General features: G+C 41.4%; 1 protein-coding gene across 2 annotated transcripts in view; it reads left to right on the top strand.

The window, feature by feature from the left end:
• The window catches only part of LOC108709437 (synaptotagmin-2), an 80,257-nt gene that overhangs the window by 2,583 nt on the left and 56,733 nt on the right, over positions 1-20,941 (top strand). For both annotated transcript variants that reach the window (XM_041583796.1, XM_018249245.2), the window contains exons 2-3: positions 17,101-17,292; positions 20,449-20,633. In XM_041583796.1, the coding sequence (XP_041439730.1) occupies positions 17,106-17,292; positions 20,449-20,633 (372 nt within the window). In that variant the 5' untranslated portion in view covers positions 17,101-17,105. The remainder of the gene's footprint in view (positions 1-17,100; positions 17,293-20,448; positions 20,634-20,941) is intronic.

The raw sequence follows: 20,941 nt of genomic DNA, 5'->3' as shown, positions 1-20,941 counted from the left end.
CTTGAAAAAAGGAAAATGGAGAAAAAAACAAGAAAAATATAGTGCAGCGTTCCTTGTAAAATTACACCTCAAGGTGATTCCATTCACACAATTATTAGTGTAGTGTTCCCCACCTCAGACCTTTAGTGCAGGTGAGACTAGTTTCATATATACTCAAACACCATCATTGTACACTGTGTTTACTAGTGAAGAAAAAGTTTTTTTTAGAATAAGTGAATACCCACACGGTTTTACCTCATTTCTGGTAGTTGATTATACTCAGAGACAGCTAGAAATGAATTTCACATATCAAGGATGCAGTTCTTCCCCCGAATCCTTCCTCTGGACAACAAAGAATGGCATGTGCGGAAAGTGTTTTGCAGTACTTTAATAATAAAAATATATTGCACTTACAATATTTCCACTTTAAAATCACTTTAAAAATAAAAAGCCGGTCTCCCCCACTATATGCTGGGATATCTGCCGCATTCCTTTTTTGGGAGCAGTTCTCCTGCAGTGTGTGCTGGGGTGTCCGCGGCATGTCTCCTTTGTGAGCGGCTGTCCCACTGTGTATGATGAGATGTCCGCAGTGTTCCTCAGACTTCATTGCGCATGTCCCTGTTGCTTCTGCTTACATCACCGCTGACGATCAAATGCAGTTGTCATCTTCTAATTCTCAACATTTCAGGCATTGATAATTTAGCAATATTACATCCGTATTACTTACAACAATACATACCCAATATAAGACCAATTTTATATCTATAACAGAAAGGGATTTTAGTTTATGTCTCCACCTGCTTTCTCACTACAGGGTGCTGGTTGTCAGGTCTCCTCCTCTCCAATGTGGCTTAACTCTCTCTATGCCATAGCAAATTAAACCTGTCAAACATTTATTGTGTTTTTCAGTAAAGTGTTTGGATACAAGATAATTCATAAAGCCCTTATTGATATTATTTTATGTTCCCCTATTCAATCCTTTATTTTTCTATTGGTTTTTCCCACATACTGGAGGCCACAAGGGCACTCCAGTACATATATAACATCAGTTGTATCACATTTGATTACATCTTGGAAACCAAATTTTTCCAGTTATCTTACTATTAAAAGTTTTAGTCTTTTTTGTGTGTCTGCAAGATTTGTAGAGATTGCACGGACCTTTAAAGCAATCATTAGTATTTTTCTGTTCCTTTTTTTTTGTGAGTGCATACCAACTTTTGCTTTAAATTAGAGGCCTTTTGAAAAATAGTTCTGGGTTTCTCTGGGAGCAAGGATCCTGATGTTTTATCCAGACTTTAAACTCCCCAATGTTTCTCAAAATTAGTCTTACTTTCCCTTGCTTTGGGGTTATAGTGGATTATAAAGCAAAAATCAAAATCTTTCTTGTTAGTTTCTATTTATTTGTCTCTTTTATATGTCAACATTTCCCCTCTATCCTCATTTCTCACCCTCTCACAAGCTTTTTCTATCATTATATCCTAACTGAAAAGCAACTGATTTATGTAAAGGACTAACCTTTTCTCCTACTAACAAACCTAATAGTTTTAGTCTTTTCATCGATGCTAAAAAAATTATAAGAAAACTGACTCTTAAAAAGTATTTTATGAGTAATAGTATGTAAATCTACCTTTATACCCTCACAAGAAAAAGGGAAAGCAATTGATGTATATGAGAGGCTATTTTTTTTTATATTTTACCAAAAGTCCATAAGGACCCAGTAAAACCTCCAGGACTGACGATAATTTCCAGTATTGATTCCTTAACTAGTAATCTTTCTCATTACATTGATACTAAGTTGCAACACTATGTTACAAAACTAACCTCATACCTTAAAGATTCATCCCAGGTCCTAAATTACAGAATATTCCATGGGAACCGGGCATGATAATTGCCACACTAGATGTTAAATCTTTAAACACATGTATTAAACACATATTAAACAACAAGGAATGAAGGCAGTAGAATATTATTTATTAAAAGATGGGGACGTGTGAACATTCCAAAGAATTTATTATGAGAGGTATTGATTTTATACTTAATCATAAATTCTTTTGGTATGAGGGTCATTATTACCTACAGATTTGTGGTACCACCATGGGGACTTGCGTCGCACCGAGCTACGCAAATTTGTTTATGGTCATTGGGAAGCTGAAACACTCAATATTGCGGAGCTGGGCGCAGGCCTGTCCCTATGGAATGGTATATTTCTGATATATAAATAATTTGGAATAAAAGGGAAGTAGAATTTATAAAGTTTAAAGAAAGACAACAAAAACTATATGAATTTGGAATTCTCATTAAATTACAGCTCTGAACAAATACATTTTCTAGACCTTCAAAAAAATACATACACAAACTTATGTTAAATCGGTAGATGTAAATAATTATGTTCTTGCATAAAGCAATCATAACCCCCAGTGGATTAAAAATATTCCCAATAGACAATTTAACTGTAATAACCTAATAGATTACTATAAACAGTAAAAAAATGCAAATATGTTCTCACCAACCTCTGATAAATTTACATTTTCTGAAAAACGCTACTAATCATAGCTCATAAAAAGGAAAATGGAGAAAAAAAACAAGAAAAATATAGTGCAGCGCTCTTAGTAAAATTACACCTCAAAGTGATTCCCACAATTATCATTGTGCTGCACTATATTTTTCTTGTTTTTTTTTCTATTTTCCTTTTATCGAGGTAGGATTATGTATGAGGTACAAACATTTAGTATCCAAGATTTAATTTAATGTGATACAACTGATGTTATATATGTACTCGAGTGCCCATGTGGCCTCCAGTATGTGGGAAAAACTAATAGAAAAATAAAGGATAGAATAGGGGAACATATAAATTATATCAATAAGGGCTTTATGAATCATCTTGTATCCAAACACTTTGCTGAAAAACACAATAAATATTCGACAGGTTTAATTTGGTATGGCATAGAGAAAGTTAAGCCACATTGGAGAAGAGGAGACCTGACAGCCAGCACCCTGCAGTGAGAAAGCTGGTGGATACATAAACTGAAATCCCTAACCCCTAACAGTCTCAACGTAGACTTTAATTTACGAGCCTTTCTGTTATAGATATAAAAATTGGTCTTATATTGGGTATGTATTGTTGCTAAAGTATCAATGCCTGAAATGTTGGGAATTAGGAGATGACAACTGCATTTGATAAAGTTTTACCCTACAAAAACATTGCTGCTATAGTATTTATGCCTGAAATGTCAGGAATTGGGGCATTGTAATAGTACTGATAAAGTTTTAGCTTTCAAAAGACTTTGGACATTTAGGAGTGGAGGCAAGGAGTAATCGTCATCGCTCAAGGAAGAAGGCTATTTGGTGAAAGCGTCATTGCTGACGTAAGCGGAAGCAACAGGGACATGCACAGTGAGGTCTGAGGAACACTGCGGACATCTCGGCATACAACAGCTGCATCCTTGATATGTGAAATTCATTTCTGGCTGTCTCTGAGTATAATTGACTACCAGAAACGGGGTTAAATGGGGGGTATTCACTTCTTCTAAAAAACCTTTTTCTTAACTAATAAACACAGTGCACAATGATGGTGTTTGAGTATATATGAAACTAATCTCACCTGCACTAAAGGTCTGAGGTGGGGAACACTACACTAATAATTGTGTGGAATCACCTTGAGGTGTAATTATACTAAGAACCCTGCACTATATTTTTCTTGTTTTTTTTTCCATTTTAATTTTTATGATCAGTAGCATTTTTTGGAACATTTGAATTTATTGGAGGTTAGAGAGAACCCAAGTGTGCACTTGGTTTGGGACTTTATTTTTTTTGATTTGCAAATATACATTTAATACTGGTACCAAATTGAACATATGACATGTAGTCCTCCCTAACCCTCCTCCCTACACCAATCTCTCAGCCATTAATCTCACTAAACTCCCACTGTATTCTTAATGTTTCTCGTGGCACAGGTAATATCTCTGAGAAAATTGCATGTCAAAGATTCATCCACCCATAAACTAATTTTTGAAAGATGAAAGATAAAATAATAATTGTTAGCATCTTTCCATTATATATTAATTTGAAGTTAGTTGTAAATGTAATTGCAGTTATGGTGGTCAAATATAACTTTTTGTAATGTATAAATGTTGTTAGTGGTGTACCTCAGGAGTCTTCCCTTGGTCCCTTAATAAATGATAAATTATGCCATTGTAACTACTTTTGCTAATAATTCTAAATTGTTCAAAACTATAGGGGGTCATTTGCAAGTGCTAGTGCACTAAGGAGCAGCACAAGAGTGCACCCCTTACTGCTCCCTAACTTGCATGTCTGAATGATGCATAAATTAGGGGATGGGTGGAGGATAGGAAGAGGATGCCAATGTGCCTCCCTGAGCTGGTACCTCTTGAATATAGCTCTGGCCATTTACATGGTGCCAGCCACAGGACTTTGTGCCTATAAATGGCCTGCAACCATTATGCAAGATCAGAACCTAATGTGGAGAGATTATGGGCTTTCTTTGCACTTTGCACAATGCATTCTGTTCCACAAAGGACCCATTATAAGCTCCATGAAGGATGTTGCCACTTTGCATAGTGATTAGACAAACCGAAGAACAAACAGCAACTTGAGGTGAGATTCAATGTTGATAAATGTAAGGTTATGCAACTGGGCAAAAATATAAGTGCTAGTCCCTCAAATCGCCCCTGTATGGTTACCATCTTACAGTCCATCTTTAATAAAACATTCAACCCCAGAGAACATGCATATGTTCGGGAAAAAGAATTGAAAACCTACAAGCCCGAAACACTTGTTGGGGCATAACCAAATCAAGTTCCATTAACATCATCCTGCTAGTGGCATCATACAAGGTATTATTTAGAAGGAATTTCACACAGCGTCCAAGACAGTGGCGCCCCTAGACGTTTAACCCCTCCAAATCAAAACCCACACACATATCCCTACTTTCACATAAATTATATATACCCATATATACTAACTATATAATTTAGTATCACAATAGCCTTTGATATTATGTCTGTCCAAGAAATCATCCAAGCCATTCTTAAAGGCATTAACAGAATCAGCCATTATCCGGCCGTGCATTCCACAACCTCTCTGATCTCACTGTAAAGAACCACCTATGTTGCTTCAAATGAAAGTCCTTTTCTTCTCGTCTAAAGGGGTGGCCTCTGGAACGGTGATACTCTTTATGGATAAAAAGGTCCCCTGCTATTTGTCTGTAATGTCCTCTAATGTACTAGTGTAATCATGTCCCCTCATAAGCGCCTTTTTTCCAGAGAAAACAACCCCAACCTTGACAGTCTACCCTCATAATTTAAGTCTTCCATCCCTCTAATCAGTTTAGTTGCTCGTCTCTGCACTTTCTCCAGCTCATTTATATCCCTCTTAAGGACTGGAGTCCAAAACTGCACTGCATGCTCCAGATGAGGCCTTACCAGGGACCTAAAAAGAGGCATAACTATGTTTTCATCCCATGAGTTAATACCCTTTTTTATCTAAGACAGAACTTTATTTGCTTTAGTAGACACAGAATGACACTGCCCAGAATTAGACAACTTGTTATCTATAAAAAACCCCAAGATCCTTATTTTTGCCGAAGTGCATAACCTTGCATTTATCAGCATTGAACCTCATTTTCCAGTTTGCTGCCCAGTTTCCCAACTTAGACAAATCACTCTGTAAAGTGGCAGCATCCTGCATGGAGCCTATAGTTCTGCACAATTTAGTATCATCTGCAAAAATAGAAACAGTACTTTCAATGCCCATCTCCAGGTCATTAATAAACAAGTTTAAGAGCAAGGGACCTAGTACAGAGCCCTGCGGTACTCCACTAACAACACTGGTCCGATTAGAAAATCTTCCATTTACCACCACTATCGTTTAGCCATTTCTCTATCCAGGTACAAATACTATGTTCCAGGCCAATATTCCTTAACTTAACCAGTAACCTTCTGTGTGGCATTGTATCAAATGCTTTAGCAAAGTCTAAGTAAATCACATCCACTGCCATCCCAGAATCGAAGTCCCTACTTGCCTTCTCATGAAAAAGAATTTAAGTTAGTCTGGCAAGATCTATTACGCATAAAATCCTACTGGCACAAACTTGTAGTATTTTGATTTGATATGAAGTCCAGTATCTTATCCTTTATTAACCCTTCGAAAAGCTTTCCTACCACTGACGTCAGACTTACTGGCCTATGGTTTGGATGCAGAGAACGGGATCCTTTTTTGAATAGTATTAGCAATTCGCCAGTCTCTCGGCACTATGCCAAACCTCAAAGAATCCTGAAAAATTAAGTAAAGAGGTTTGGCAATCACAGAGCTACGCTCTCTAAGTACCCTGGGATGAATACCATCTGGCCCTGGACCATTGTTTATCTTAACATGTTCTAGTCTCCTTTGAATTTCTTCATGTGTGAACCATGCATCATTAGTTGTATTACTAGAATTGGGACTATCAAGAAGGAAACCTTCATTAACTAGATAATTGAAGTCACCCATTTCTGTAGACAGACGAAAAATATGTGTTCAGAATCTGTGCTTTTTTTTGTTTTCATCAACCAGCTGACCCCCCCTCTGATATTAAATGTCCCACCCCTTCTTATTTAATTTTTTTTCTATTAACATATTTAAAAATAATTTTGGATTATTTTTACTGCTTTCTGCAATATCCTTTTCCATATCAATTTTAGCTTGCCGTATAGTTTTTTTGCATGATGTATTGGTCTCCTTGTATCTTATAAATGATTCGGCTGTCCCAGCTAACTTGAAAGCCTTAAAAGCTGTCTTTTCTTACCCACCTCAACACCAACACGTCTATTGAACCAAAAAGGTTTTGCTTTGCAACGATGTTCCTTGCTTACAAGGGGAATATACTGACATGTATATTTATTAAGTAGCATTTTAAAGACTTCCCATATTTGTTCTGTGTTTAACTCTGTGAAAAGCATTTCCAACTTAATATGTTGCAGAGATTCACTTATACTATCAAAGTTTGCACGTCTGAAATTTAGTGTCTTAATTACTCCCTTATAGAATTGCTTCTGCAACAGAATCTCAAAGGAGACTGTGTTTTGATCACTATTTCCTAAATGTTCACCCACACAAATGCTAGAGATGAGTTCAGTATTATTAGTTATTACAAGGTCCAAAAGAGAGTTATTCCTAGTAGGTTCTTGAACAAAAACAAAAAGTTGTCATTCAGCATATTTACAAACCTACTAGCTTTTTCTGTCTTGGAAACCCCATTACCCCAGTCAATGTCTGGATAATTGAAGTCACCCATAGTAACAACTTGACCCAGCTGTGAAGCTGTTTGTATCTGCAAGAGTAGGTGGGCTTCATAGTCGTCACTTATACGAGGTGGTTTATAGCATACACCAATGATAATTATCTTTGTAACCTTTTGCCCAGTCAATATCTCTACCCAGAGGGATTTCACCTCCTCACCAGTGCCAGCAATGGTTATTTCTATAGTGGCTTTACATACAAATACACTCCTCCACCCTTTTTAATCCCTCTGTCCCTCCTAAAAAGGGTGTAACCTTTTAAATTCACAATCCAGTTACATGTTTCATCCCACCAGGTCTCAGTGATACCAATTATATCATAATTTTTAGAGTATGCAATTAATTCTAGGTCTCCCATTTTACCCAACAAACTGTGTGCATTTGCCAGCATACAGCGGAGGAGGTTACTACTTTTAGTTAAATTTGCATTACTTAGTGGAGAATTATATATTAAATTTGTATTATTCTGTTTTCCTTGTAACAGAGGGACAGCTGGTAAACTGTATGCCCTCCTCTCTCCTCCCCCATGACCCCTTACTAATACCACTGCCCTGTCTATCCTAGCTTCCCCATAATTCTTTATCTCACCCACCCCCCTTGCCTAGTTTAAACACTCCTCCAACCTCTTAGCCATTCTTTCCCCAGCACAGTGGACCCCCTTCCATTTATGCGCAAATTGTCATGACTGTATAGGTTGTACCCCAAGGAAAAATCAGCCCAGTGCTCTAGGAACCCAAACCCTTCCTTCCTACACCACTAGAGCCACACATTTAGCTCCCTAAGCTCCTGCTGTCTTCCTAAACTTGCACGTGGCACGGGCCAAAGAACTTTCCTTGATTTTAGAGCCTAGACCCTGAAATCACTCTTTAAGGTCTTCCATCTACCTTTTATTTTGTCATTAGTACCGATATGCACTAAGACAGTTGGGTCATGGCCAGCCCCACCCAATAATTTGTCTACCCGATCAACCACATGCCGAACCCTGGCACCAGGTAGACAGCAAACTGTTCGGTTGTAGCGATCCGGGCGACAGATTACCCTATCCACTTTCCTAATAATTGAATCCCCTCCAACTACAATCTGCTTAGGCCTGACTCTGCTCTCCTCCCCACCACTACTAGAGAAACTGGTCTCAGTTCGAGATCAGCCCCATCAAGAATTGCCAATCCAGAGTTCACACTCCCATCTTCTTCACACATCTGGCAAATTTGATGAGCTGTGTAAACTCTTGCTAGGTCCTTGGAAAAAATTAGGATGTCATCAAGGTACACGACCACAAACTTTCCCAAGAGATCCCGGAAAATGTCGTTCACAAATTCTTGGAAGACAGCAGGGGCATTGCAGAGACCAAAGGGCATCACGAGTTATTCATAGTGCCCATCACGAGTGTTGAATGCTGTCTTCCATTTGTCACCTTCGCGGATGTGGTTATACGCCCCACGGAGATCCAACTTAGTGAAGATTTTAGCCCCCTTCAGTTCTGCAATCAGAGGCAAGGGATACCGGTTCTTAACGGTGATTTTATTAAGACCCCGGAAGTCAATACAAGGACGTAGGGCTCCATCCTTCTTCTCCACGAAGAAGAATCCAGCCCCTGCAGGAGAAGTAGAAGGGCGAATAAACCCCCGCTGGAGATTTTCTTGGATAAATTCCTTCATGGCAGAGGTCTCTGCTGGGGAGAGAGGATAAGTGCGACCTCTAGGAGGCATGGTTCCAGGCAGGAGATCAACTGGACAATCATAGTTACGATGAGGAGGGAGAAATTCTGCAGACTTTTTAAAGAAGACATCGGAGAATTCCTTGTAGAAGGAGGGAAGCGTCTTCAAATCTGACGTAGAAATATTCACCCTCTGGATGGGTTCAGCAGGAAGGCAGTGCTGTTGGCAGTATGGACTCCAACGGGAAACCTGCCCCGAGGACCAATCAATGATAGGGTTATACAGGCGTAACCAGGGAAGCCCCAAGACGACTGGAACAGAAGGACATGAAATAATCAGGAACGATAACTTTTCTTTGTGTAAAGTCCCAACCTGCACAGGCAATTCCCCATTCGTCATAGAGATAAACTCGGATTCAAGGGGTCGGTCATCAATGGCGGTTACTTGAAGTGGAGGAGTCAATGGGAACAGAGGAACATTCATATACTTAGCAAAGAGAGCGTCCATGAAATTTCCGGCAGCTCCAGAGTCAATAAAAGCTGAGCCAACAATGGTCTTAGTGGACAGACGGATCTGTAAAGGAAGGAGAAACCTGTGAGTGTTCTCTTGAGAATTCGGAGTAGTGCCCCCTACATGAGTTACCCTAGATATACCTCGGGGAACAAAACTCGTGGGCTTCACAGGACAAGAGTTTGCAAAATTAGATTGTCCGCCACAGTACAGACATAGGCCAGCCGTCTGTCTACGAAGCCTTTCTTTCTCAGAGAGACGAGCTCTTCCAACTTGCATAGGTTCCTCCGGAGGAGAAGTAGACGCTTGAGAAGCTGGAGTATGCAAAAGAGGTCTTTGGAAGCGTGGTGCCAACAAGGGTTGAAATCTTTTACTGTGCTCCTTCTCTACTTGATGCTCTCTGAGACAAGTGTCCACTTTAATGGATAGAGCAATCAGATCTTCCAGCAGGTCAGGCAACTCCCTGGAGACAAGATCATCTTTAATTCGAATAGACAGACCTTGATAGAATACATTAACAACTCTTCTGTCTCTAAACTTCTTTCACTAACCTCCTCCCTAGGCTTATCTTTGTGCTCAGACTCCCCCTCTCACTCCAATGGTAATGCTCTGGATCTCATATTTACCAGACTCTGTTCAACCTCCAATTTTACTAACTCCCCATTTCCCCTCTCTGATCACAATATGCTCACATTTCAACTCTCACTAACTCCCTCCTCACCCCCTGCTATTCCCCAAACACGTACTTACCGTGACTTGCAAGCTGTAGACGTGTCACATCTCTCTTCTTCCTTTGACTCTCTTCACTCTAATATCTCAGCCATCTCATGTCCTAATGAGGCTACCTCTGTCTACTATAGTACTCTCACCACTGCCCTAAATGAGCTTGCTCCTATAAAAACTAAACGTTCTCGACCCAAACCACTTCAACCTTGGCATACTGCTCATACAAAAGCGCTCCAAAGACACTCACGTGCACTTGAGCGTCGCTGGCGCAAATCCCGTTCAGAATCAGACTTTTGGAGCTACAAATCCGCCCTGCGCTCCTTTAACACCAGCCTCTTCCAAGCCAAACAAACATACTTTACTTCACTCATTAACTCCCTTTCTAAAAAACCAGCACAACTTTTCTCCACCTTTAACACTCTCCTTTCCCCTTCTCCACCCCCTCCATGCACATCTGTCTCTGCTCAAGATATTGCTGAGCACTTCAAAAACAAAATTGACACTATCAGAAGGGACATTACACTACTCAACCCCCTAGACTTCCACCACCCTCCCTGCACACTGCCCAGTCTCTCCTGTGCTCCTTCACCCCTGTCACTGATGAGGAAGTCTCAAAGCTTCTGGCCTCTTCTCACCTTACCACCTGCCCGCTTGATCCAATTCCCTCGAAACTTCTCCGCAATACCAATCCTTGTCTAATCAAAGTCTTAACTCACCTATTTAATCTTTCGCTCTCAACTGGACTGTTTCCTTCTCAACTAAAACATGCTCTTGTCACCCCCATTCTGAAAAAACCCTCTCTTGATCCCTCCAATCTTGACAACCTCCGACCTATCTCTCTGCTACCTTTCATCTCTAAACTACTTGAGCGCCTAGTCTACAACCGACTTACCTCATTCCTCTCTGACAATAACCTGCTGGACCCCCTACAATCTGGTTTTAAGCCACAACACTCCACGGAAACTGCCCTGACTCGACTAACTAATGACCTTTTAACCGCTAAAGCCAACAATCATTTCTCACTACTAATACTGCTTGACCTCTCAGCCGCATTTGACACTGTAGATCACCCTCTCCTCCTCCAGTCCCTCCAGTCGCTTGGCCTTCGTGACACAGCCCTGTCCTGGTTCTCTTCTTACATCACCAATCGTTCCTTCAGTGTCTCCTACAATGGAGTATCATCTTCTCCCCTACCTCTTTCTGTTGGAGTTCCTCAAGGCTCTGTCCTGGGACCATTACTATTCTCCCTCTATACTTCCTCCCTTGGCAAATTAATAAATTCGTATGGTTTCCACTACCACCTCTATGCTGACGATACTCAAATCTATCTCTCATCTCCTGATCTCAACCCAGAACTCCTAACTCGCGTCTCCTCCTGCCTGTCCGCTATCTCTACCTGGATGTCGCAACGCTACCTTAAATTAAACCTCTCTAAAACTGAAATGGTTCTCTTTCCTCCAAGAAACACCAGTAGCATCCCCGAAGTATCCATCATAGTTAACAATTCCACTATCACCCCCTCTCCCCAGGCCCGGTGCCTTGGGGTTATCCTAGATTCTGCCCTGTCATTCACTCCTCATATCCAGTCACTTATTAAATCATGTCACTTCCACCTAAGGAACATATCCAAAATACGATCATTTATCACCCAAGACGCTGCCAAAATTCTTATTCACTCTCTCATCATATCGCGTCTACACTACTGTAACTCTCTTTTAATTGGCCTCCCCCTCCAGAGACTGTCACCTCTCCAGTCCATAATGAACACTGCTGCGAGGCTCATACACCTCAGCAACCGCTCATCCTCTGCCTCGCCATTCTGTCAATCCCTGCACTGGCTTCCGTTGCCTTTCAGAATCAAATTCAAATTAATGACACTGACTTTCAAAGCACTTCACAACTCTGCTCCACCCTACATCTCTGAACTCATCTCTATATACTCACCCACTCGCTTATTTCGCTCCTCTACTGACCTGCTACTCAACTCTTCACTCATTACCTCCTCACATGCTCGCATTCAAGACTTTGGAAGGGCTGCACCCCTCCTCTGGAACGCTCTCCCACGATCTGTCCGACTTTCTCCCAACCTTTCTGCTTTCAAAAAATCTCTGAAAACGCACTTCTTTCGAGAAGCCTACCCTCACTCTGCTTAACTACCAAACGCAACACCACATTTCTCACCCACTTACTTCGATCTTGCCCACTCCCACACCTTGTGTATTACTCCCTTCCCTTTAGACTGTATGCCTATGCATAGGGCCTTCCTCACCTCTTTGTACCTGTATTGATTGTGATGTTTGTTACTCCATATATTCTATGTATGTAATTCATGTGATGTAGTTGTATAATCACAGTTACTTTACAGTGCTACGCAATATGTTGGCGCTATATAAATACATGTTAATAAAATAATACAGCCTTATAGGCATCGTCATTCCAGGAAGTCTCAGCCATCAAAGTTCTAAAGTCAATAGCATAGTCACTGACACTGCAGTTTCCCTGCCGGAGTTGCAGAAAACAAGAAGGGGCATTTGTGACCTGACCCGGGGCATCAAACACAGTACGAAATGCTTGAAGAAAAGCCTTGAAAAGTCACTGGAGAATTCTTCTCCCAAAGAGATGTTGCCCACTCAAGCGGTTTGCCCACCAAACGAGACATCACATACCCCACCTTGGAACGTTCATTGGAGAAGTGCGAGGGTTGAAACTCGAACTGGATCTGGCACTGTGTAGCAAAACCTCTGCAGGCTTGTGGGTCCCCACTGAAGCGAGGCGGAGGTGGAATGCGAGGCTCACCAGACGAGGAACTTGCATAGATGAGACAACCGCCAAGGGAGGATTTACAGCAGGGGGCGCAGGAGGCATACGAGAGAGAAGGGTATCGAGCCTGCCCTATGCGGTACTGCTGGGCTTCATAATCCTCCATGCGGGATGCCAGTCCACGGAGCGCTCGTCCGACATCAAGCGTAGCTTCCTCAGTAGGATCTATGGCCCAAGAATAATGTCAGGGAGCCGGGAGCTCCCTCCAGGGAGGTAGTATGGACCAAGGAGGAAGCCCTCTAGTGGGAGCAAGGTCGCGGTATCCAAAGGGTTAAGCAGAATCAGTAGTAGTGGTCACAGGCAGGAGTTAACAAGGGCAGGCAGATGAGATGCAAAAGTCCAAAGTCCAGGCAAAGTTCAATAACACAGGCAGGTAATAGGAATCACGGACAGGGAGCAGGAATCAAGGCTGGAAGCAGGAATCAGGGCTGGGAGCAGGAATCAAGGCTGGAGCAGGAATCAAGGCTGGAGCAGGAATCAAGGCTGGAAAACAGGCAGTACAGGAACCAAGGATCAGTAGTGATTTGAATCCTATTCTTGGGCACCGTCACAATGTTTTGGGCACCCTTTTATGACGAGATCCCGGCACCAGTGATGACATCATCATGTAGCGACGCTGCAGCCATGTGTTCAGCATGGGTGCCGCCATCTTGGATCTTCACTGTGACCGCCGGGAATGTAAACAGCGCCGTCAGGTACTTCTGGCAGTCCTGACAACGTCATCCTCACCAGTAGTGAAGTTGTGAGGGAAAAAACTGAGATATAACTTACATGCCTCTTGAAAAACAAAAAATGTACTCCTATCCCCACTAAACTTATCAGGGAAGGGGATTTTTGGGTCATGGGAAAAACCATTATTACTCAGAGTAGATGACGGAACAGACCCCTCAGGATTCACAGAAGAGGATTGCTGAGCTGCATTTAACCTCTCTGAGAGATACTGCAGACCTTGAATAAAAAAGTTCTGTTTTCCCTCTTGTTCATCAAGGCGCTGGAGGAGGGTTGAGTACAGCAGTTCAGTGGTTTGCTGAATAGCGGGAGCTTCTTCCATTTTCTTCCGTCTCATGGGCCCGTTGTACTTTCACGTTTGGCAACCTATATCCAGAACCCAAGCTAAGCTCCCTGGTCACGGCTCTCACTTCCTCCTATAACCGTCGCATTTCACATCGGGAGGAGCCCTCGGCTAATCAGATGCCGCCAGGTCTTATTTGAGAGAGGAGCAAAGCTAACGGTTCTGGACGAGCAAAGGGGCACGATCATCTCACAAGGATACTGGAAGGAAGAACACCACCAGGAACAGGCAGGGTAGGCCAGCACAAGCAGAGAATTGTCAGACAGGCCGGAATCAGGATAGGAGAATGTAGAATAGACAGTGGACAGGCAAAGGTCAGATTGGAGAGGTTAGAGTAGTCACAAGCAGGCAGGATCAGGATTGGAGAGGATCAGAATAGTCAAAAAGGCAGGCAAGGGTCAAAACCAGTAATAACAAATAGAATCAGGCACCTAGGAACTTTACAAATAGAACCTAACAACGGGCAGTGATTTTGAGTGCCAGGCCCCTTGAAAAACTTGGAATTTCACGCCGTTGCACGATGACGTCTTCACGCCGGCGCATAAACCCGGCAGCGCGCCGGCACGCACCATAAAAGAGCTGGCGCTACAAGGAAGAGGACGCATGCGGCGGGTGTCCCCGCCGGAGACATGGCGGGGGACCCCGCCGCCCACTAGACCACCATGGTATGGTTCATTCCTTACACCAAGTTAGGTGCAGCAATGGGATTTAATGGTAACGATGATAAACAATTAGCTGTGCAGAATAAGATGGAAGTCCAGTACAACCAGGAAGGTGAGCAAGTCTGCATGCAGGCTAGAGGTCTAGGACAGGCAGAGTAATAGGGCACAGACCGAAGTCAAAGGACTTATATGGACAGTTGGGACTAGTGAATACACTTTCTGAATCCCCAAGAATCCTGGCACAAAGTCTATATTGTCTGCCTTGGGGTCTTAACCATTTTCATTGTTGACAGAGGCAACAGACTGAAGTGGTTCTACTACTGTAAATGTGAGCAAAACCTATTCATAGAAGTACCATTGCTCCAGAAAGTGCCAAAATAAGCAAATCTGACAGAGCTCTTCAATAGGCTGCATGCTACTAAACAGTTCAGCAGTGTAAACAATCTAAGGTCCCTAAGAAATTCATACACACTATGGTCAAATTTTATGAGAAACCAACTGCCAGTTGGTTTTTGGAGAAAAGGGGAAACCAGAGTGTAATACGCTAATTCACTAAAATGCAAAGTTTTGTCCCGGGCGTCAAACGCTGGCGACTTTTCAGTTGCCGGAGCGAAAATACACCTGGCGATAGGGTCCGAAACTGCGCTAGCGAACTGTTAGCGAATTGTCGCTAGCGTTAGCCACTTTGCTCTTTAGTAAATCTGCCCCTTTTAGTTTTGACAGTAGGTCTGTGGTAAAATGTAATCTCCTCTCAGGGTAAGGCATTTATCTGTAAAGATCACTGGTCTTGCCAGTTAACTTGCATTATATGACTTTAGTCCATTCTGCCTGTGGAACACAGTACTCCTGATGAAAGATTTTAAAGGTTTTCAGGTATCCTGTCTATAATAAAAAATGCGGAAAGTAGCAGTAGAGTAGTAGAGTTATTTTTACAACAGGTTTGTAGAGCTTTGACCTTTGAATTGATCCTGCAGAACTTATTTCAGTAGTTTGTTTGTATACCTTTCATCATCATCATCATCATCATTTATTTATATAGTGCTGTCAAGATACGCAGTGCTTTACTGCAGTTATAGCAAACAGGGAATAAATGGTGGATAACAAACAAGGATTACAGAGTACAATAGGGTTAGAAGGACCTAGAGATTAGAGTTTACAAACTAAAGGTTAGGGTACAATTGAGACATTAGGATTATATAAACACTTTGTCATTTTTGATACAGCAAAGATTAATTAAGGTACATGGAATAAGCCTCTTTAAACAGGTGGGTCTTTAAGGAGTGAAAGTTTGGAAAGAAGGAGAAAGTCTGACAGCTTGTGACAGAGAGTTACAGAGAAAAGCAGAAGCCCGAGAGAAGTCTTGTAGACGAGAATGGGCAGAAGTGATCAGAGGAGAAGTGAGGCGAAGATCAGAAGCAGAGCGAAGGTTTCGTGAAGGAGTGTATTTGGAGATTAGAGATGAAATATAGGGAGGTGTTTCATTATTAAGGGCCTTGAATGTGAGTGTAAGTAATTTGAATTTGATTCTAGAAGAGATTGTGAGCCAGTGAAGGGACATGCATATGGGAGCAGCTGATGCTGAGTGGCGAGCTAGATGAATGAGTCTAGCGGCCGCGTTTAGAACAGATTGGAGTTGTGAAAGGTGACTTGTTGGAATACCTGTGAGGAGTAAGTTGCAGTAATCAAGGCGGGAGATGATGAGAGACTGAATCAGTGTTTTAGTTGATTCTGAACTTAGATATGGTCGTATTCGAGCAATGTTGCGCAGTTGAATACGGCAAGATTTTGTGTTGTGAAAAAGACAGATGTGAGTCTAAGATAACTCCTAGGCAGCGTGCCTGTGTGGTGGAATGAAAGGTGGTGTTGTTTACGGTGAGTGATAACTGAGGGACAGGGGAAGATCTTGGAGGAAATATGAGTTCTGTATTTGAAAGGTTCAGTTTCAGGTGGCGCTGTGACATCCAGGAGGAGACAGCAGAGAGACAGTCTGTGACTTGGGAAAGGACAGAATTAGAAAGATCAGGAGTAGACAAGTAGAGTTGGGTGTCATCAGCATAAAGATGATACTGAAGTCCGAATGACTGGATAAGTTTTCCTAGTGAAGTTGTATAGAGCGAGACCTTTGAGTCTTCTCCAAATTTTGGAGTTTATGCTACACAGTGTGGTACAAATCAGGTAGGTGTCAGTGGTCCTTAAATAGCTGATAATGGGTTATTAACAGGAAACGTGGGTTCATAGTTTTGTTCCAACAATGCTCATTTAGCTAGTACTTATTCTCAGGGATTTCTCTTGGGCAAATATCTACCCACACACTGTTTATAACATTGAGTTAGTTCTTTATAGCAAACTCTGATAAAGTTATATATGTTCATTTGCAGCCACCATGCATTTTAACCTGTTCAAAAAAGCTGAGGCTCCACTGCCTGAAACACATACAATGATGACTAGTACAGAGCCATCGGTTGTATCACAGGATAACTCTACAGCTGTGGCTGGGTCTGGCGACAAGAGTGCAGATACCTTCAGAAAGATCCAGCAGGAGCTAATGAATCAGATCAACAAGATCCCACGTAAGTCAAAAAATATAGTTTGAAGTTTGGTTGCTCTCCAGGTGACAAGAAACTGTGGTTTGAATTTTCTGCAAGTGTGCGTGATAGAGTTAGCTTTTAATTATATAAGCTTTTAATTTATGAGACATGTAGGAACCACAAAAAACAGTACGGTTCTGTTATTTTCTTTTCATGCTTAACAGGCAACTTGAGTTAACAATTGAGTTAAGTGTTCTAAATTCACATTGGGATATCCATGAAGGCAAGGTAGTGTAAAAAAGCTGCATGTTTTGTGTACTATATTATTTGAATAAAGGTATATAAAGATATTCCTTTATTCTTTATTATTAAATATTCCTGTGATGCTTTGCGTCCTAGTGCCATACATGTGTTAATGTCGGTCTAAAATACTTTACAACTGGTGTTTATTTTTATTATTTGTGATTCTTAAATTATCTAGCTATTCTCCAGTTTGGAATTTCAGCAGTTATCTCATTGCTAGGTCCAATATACCCTATCAGCTAGGCAGTGGTTTATAAGAGACTGGAAGATGAGTAAGGATGCAAAGAATCCTGAATCCCAATTCAAGATGAGTAGATAGGGCCTGTATAGAAAGATAAGCAATAACCTTCCAACAATAATAATGCATACCTTCCGATTTTGACAGCTCAGCCTGCAGTCCTGGGTTTCTTACCAAAATGTCACGAATTTCTCTTTGATCTCCTGCACTGACACTAGAAAAAGATACAAAATGTCAGAAAATCAATTTAAAAAAGAAGCTTTTTGGCAAAGAGACCAGAACTCTAAATATATACATTTGTAACAATTTAAGATAAGCAAAGATACAATTGAAACTATTTAAGATAAGTAGATAACTGATACAGCATAAAGGACAATTCACTTTCATTAGCAAAATTGTTATAATACATAAAACATTGCACTAAAATTTCCAGAAATGTGTGAAAACTTTAATAACGTGCCACATTTTGTAAAAAGTACACGGTAATTAGGGGATGTGGTCATACAATGGACATGGTCAAAAGATCACCATTGAAAAGTGCAGCTTTAGCTTGCTCTTAGCCTGCATTAAGCTTTATGGATATGTAACACCCTCTTGGCAACCCCCCTGGTGCCAAGTTGTACCATCTACCAACTCGGGTCCTGAGTCCCCTTTGCAAGATGAAAGGGTACTGGGAAATTCTTCTCTGGCTGTGCATCCACCTAATGGGATCTGTAAATACACCTGCTGGTGGCCCCATTAGGAAAAACATTCAACACACACTTAGTACTGTATAACAAATAACTTTATATAAGAGAAAGTGCAGTTTAAATGCAAAGTAAAACTGACATAGTATACATATGCATTTCAAATAGCATGACCCACTACCCTGGGGATCCTGTGACAGTCCAGTCCTGGTACTTCCCTACCAGGCAAAGTCCCGCACTACTCCATTGGCAGATACAGAGTCTCAGTTCCTTATGCCCAATGAGCACAGGTAGCGCTATTGCCAAAATACCTCACTGCTGGGCAGATTTGCTCCCATGTGGCAGGCACTCAAAAACCTGTATCTCAAACATGGGTTCTGCTGGATCCTTTCCTTTTCTACCCTCCCACAGGCCACTCAACCGGGGCTTACACAGACCTGGCAGGCTCACACAGAGCTGGAACAGGCATCCACAAAGGCTCCAGGTTCTCCTAGCCGAGCCCACAATTTGCTTGATACATATGACAATGGCTCCCAGCACAGTCCATAAAGCTGGCACACGGTTGCTTAATCCATAGTTGAACTGTAGCTCCCAGCACTGTCTATAGCGCGGGGACTCCAAATCCAGATTTGGAATTAGGAGCTTCAGACCCTCCTGTTCTAGCTCCCAGGCATCGGGCTGCCTACCCAAGCCTCAAAGGTATCCTGCTTCTACATCTTTGCGGCTCTAATCACTATCTCCTCAGTGAAGTAATATCCAGCAGTAAAATCAGTAATCAGTAATGGCTGTGTGAGCACATGGCTCTCCTATTTATAGTCAAGTGGTGCAGCAGTGACACCTAGTGACATCCTCTGGTATCGGCCATGCTGCACACAAGGGCTCCTGCCCCTGCCAGAACCCTAGGAGACCCCATAGCTCAAGTCCAAACAGGGGATTTAGACCGTAGGGAATTAACCTTACAGGTCCCTACAGATATGCCATGTATTTGATTTGTCAAGGACATTTATGCTGAGTATACCCTCCCGCCTCTCTGCTGCATGTACCTTCATGCAAGCCAAATCTGCACTTTTCAACTGGGGCACAGCGTGGTTCCGCTTCTCTTAGCCTGCAAAAAAACACAGGCTTAGAGCAGCAGAGCCAAAACTGTGTGTGCCCTTGCCCTTAAAACTCACAGGGGGTCATTTATAAAGTTTGCGCAGTGCATATTTTTTCACAAATGGTTGCATTGTCCATGTTTTTTCCTGAATGCTAATATATTGCACTGCTCTTCCGTTTTTTTGCAAATTCGCATTGTGAATAAATGTTCGGAAATGGCGTGCAAATGAGATGGGAGTTTGCGCGAGTGCAATGTGCGAGGTTGTTGTGCACGAAAATATTGTTGACAGCAACTTAAATTCGCACTTTGCAAAACTGTTTTGCGAATATTTTCTCCCGCCACCAAAGTTGTGGCGTAATTTAGTTCCAGAGTGTGCACATAAATATTCGTAATTTGTGTTTTTGACATATTTAAAAATCTCTTATAGACATTCGCATTGTGAAAAAAAATTTGCAATTCTGTTTGCACCACACTTTTTCAGCATTATTAATATAAACATGCGCAGGGCAAATATATTCAATTTGCGAACCAATCTGCCTTGCACGAAGTTTATAAATGACCCCCACAGGCTAATTGTTCTAAATTTAGCAATTTTCTCTTTATATGTGTTATGGACACATTATAGCAGTTTGGGTAATCAGTTATGCCTTAATATTATTTAATTGAATATTTATTCAGCTTTTGCTGTAGTTTGTTCTCTTTAAATATAGTTGGATACAGTTAAGGTATTATTATATAAACTGTACAATTTGCCTGTTTCCAATTACCTCTTATTTGCATACGTTTAAAAACAAGGATGTGTGTGTGTGGTTCTGGTTTTCCACTGCTTTTCCTCACCTGGTGCATGCCCGTTAATCCTTTTCTGTTGTCTATAGTGCCACCCTGGGCCCTCATAGCAATAGCAGTTGTGGCTGGACTGCTAATCATTACTTGCTGCTTCTGTATTTGTAAGAAATGTTGCTGCAAGAAGAAGAAAGGAAAGAAGGAGAAAGGAAAAGGAAAAGGAAAGGGAATGAAAAATGCACTCAATATGAAGAATATGAAAGGATCTGGGGGGCAGGTAACTTATAAATTAACATCCACTTAGCCACTAAATCACATCCAAATTCATCTTCTTAATTGTTTGCCACAATGTTTGCTTTCATTAGTGCAAGCCAATGTATAAAGTTGCCTCCCTTTCTTTCAACATTCTACAGACATCTACTCTAATTATAAACTACCCCAGTAATAAAAATTATAAATTTATTAAATATTATTTCTTTTTTCCTCTATTCTTTTTTGTATTTTACTGCTGCTTAACTGACTCTTGTGATGTTTGTCTGTCATGGTAAGTACTTTTTTTCCCCAATGAAAACATCTATAGAGCAC

Source organism: Xenopus laevis, chromosome 2S, assembly GCF_017654675.1.
Source record: "Xenopus laevis strain J_2021 chromosome 2S, Xenopus_laevis_v10.1, whole genome shotgun sequence".
NCBI lineage: Eukaryota > Metazoa > Chordata > Amphibia > Anura > Pipidae > Xenopus > Xenopus laevis.
Note: the sequence above shows the minus strand (reverse complement) of the source record. Positions and strands in the feature narration are given on the sequence as shown.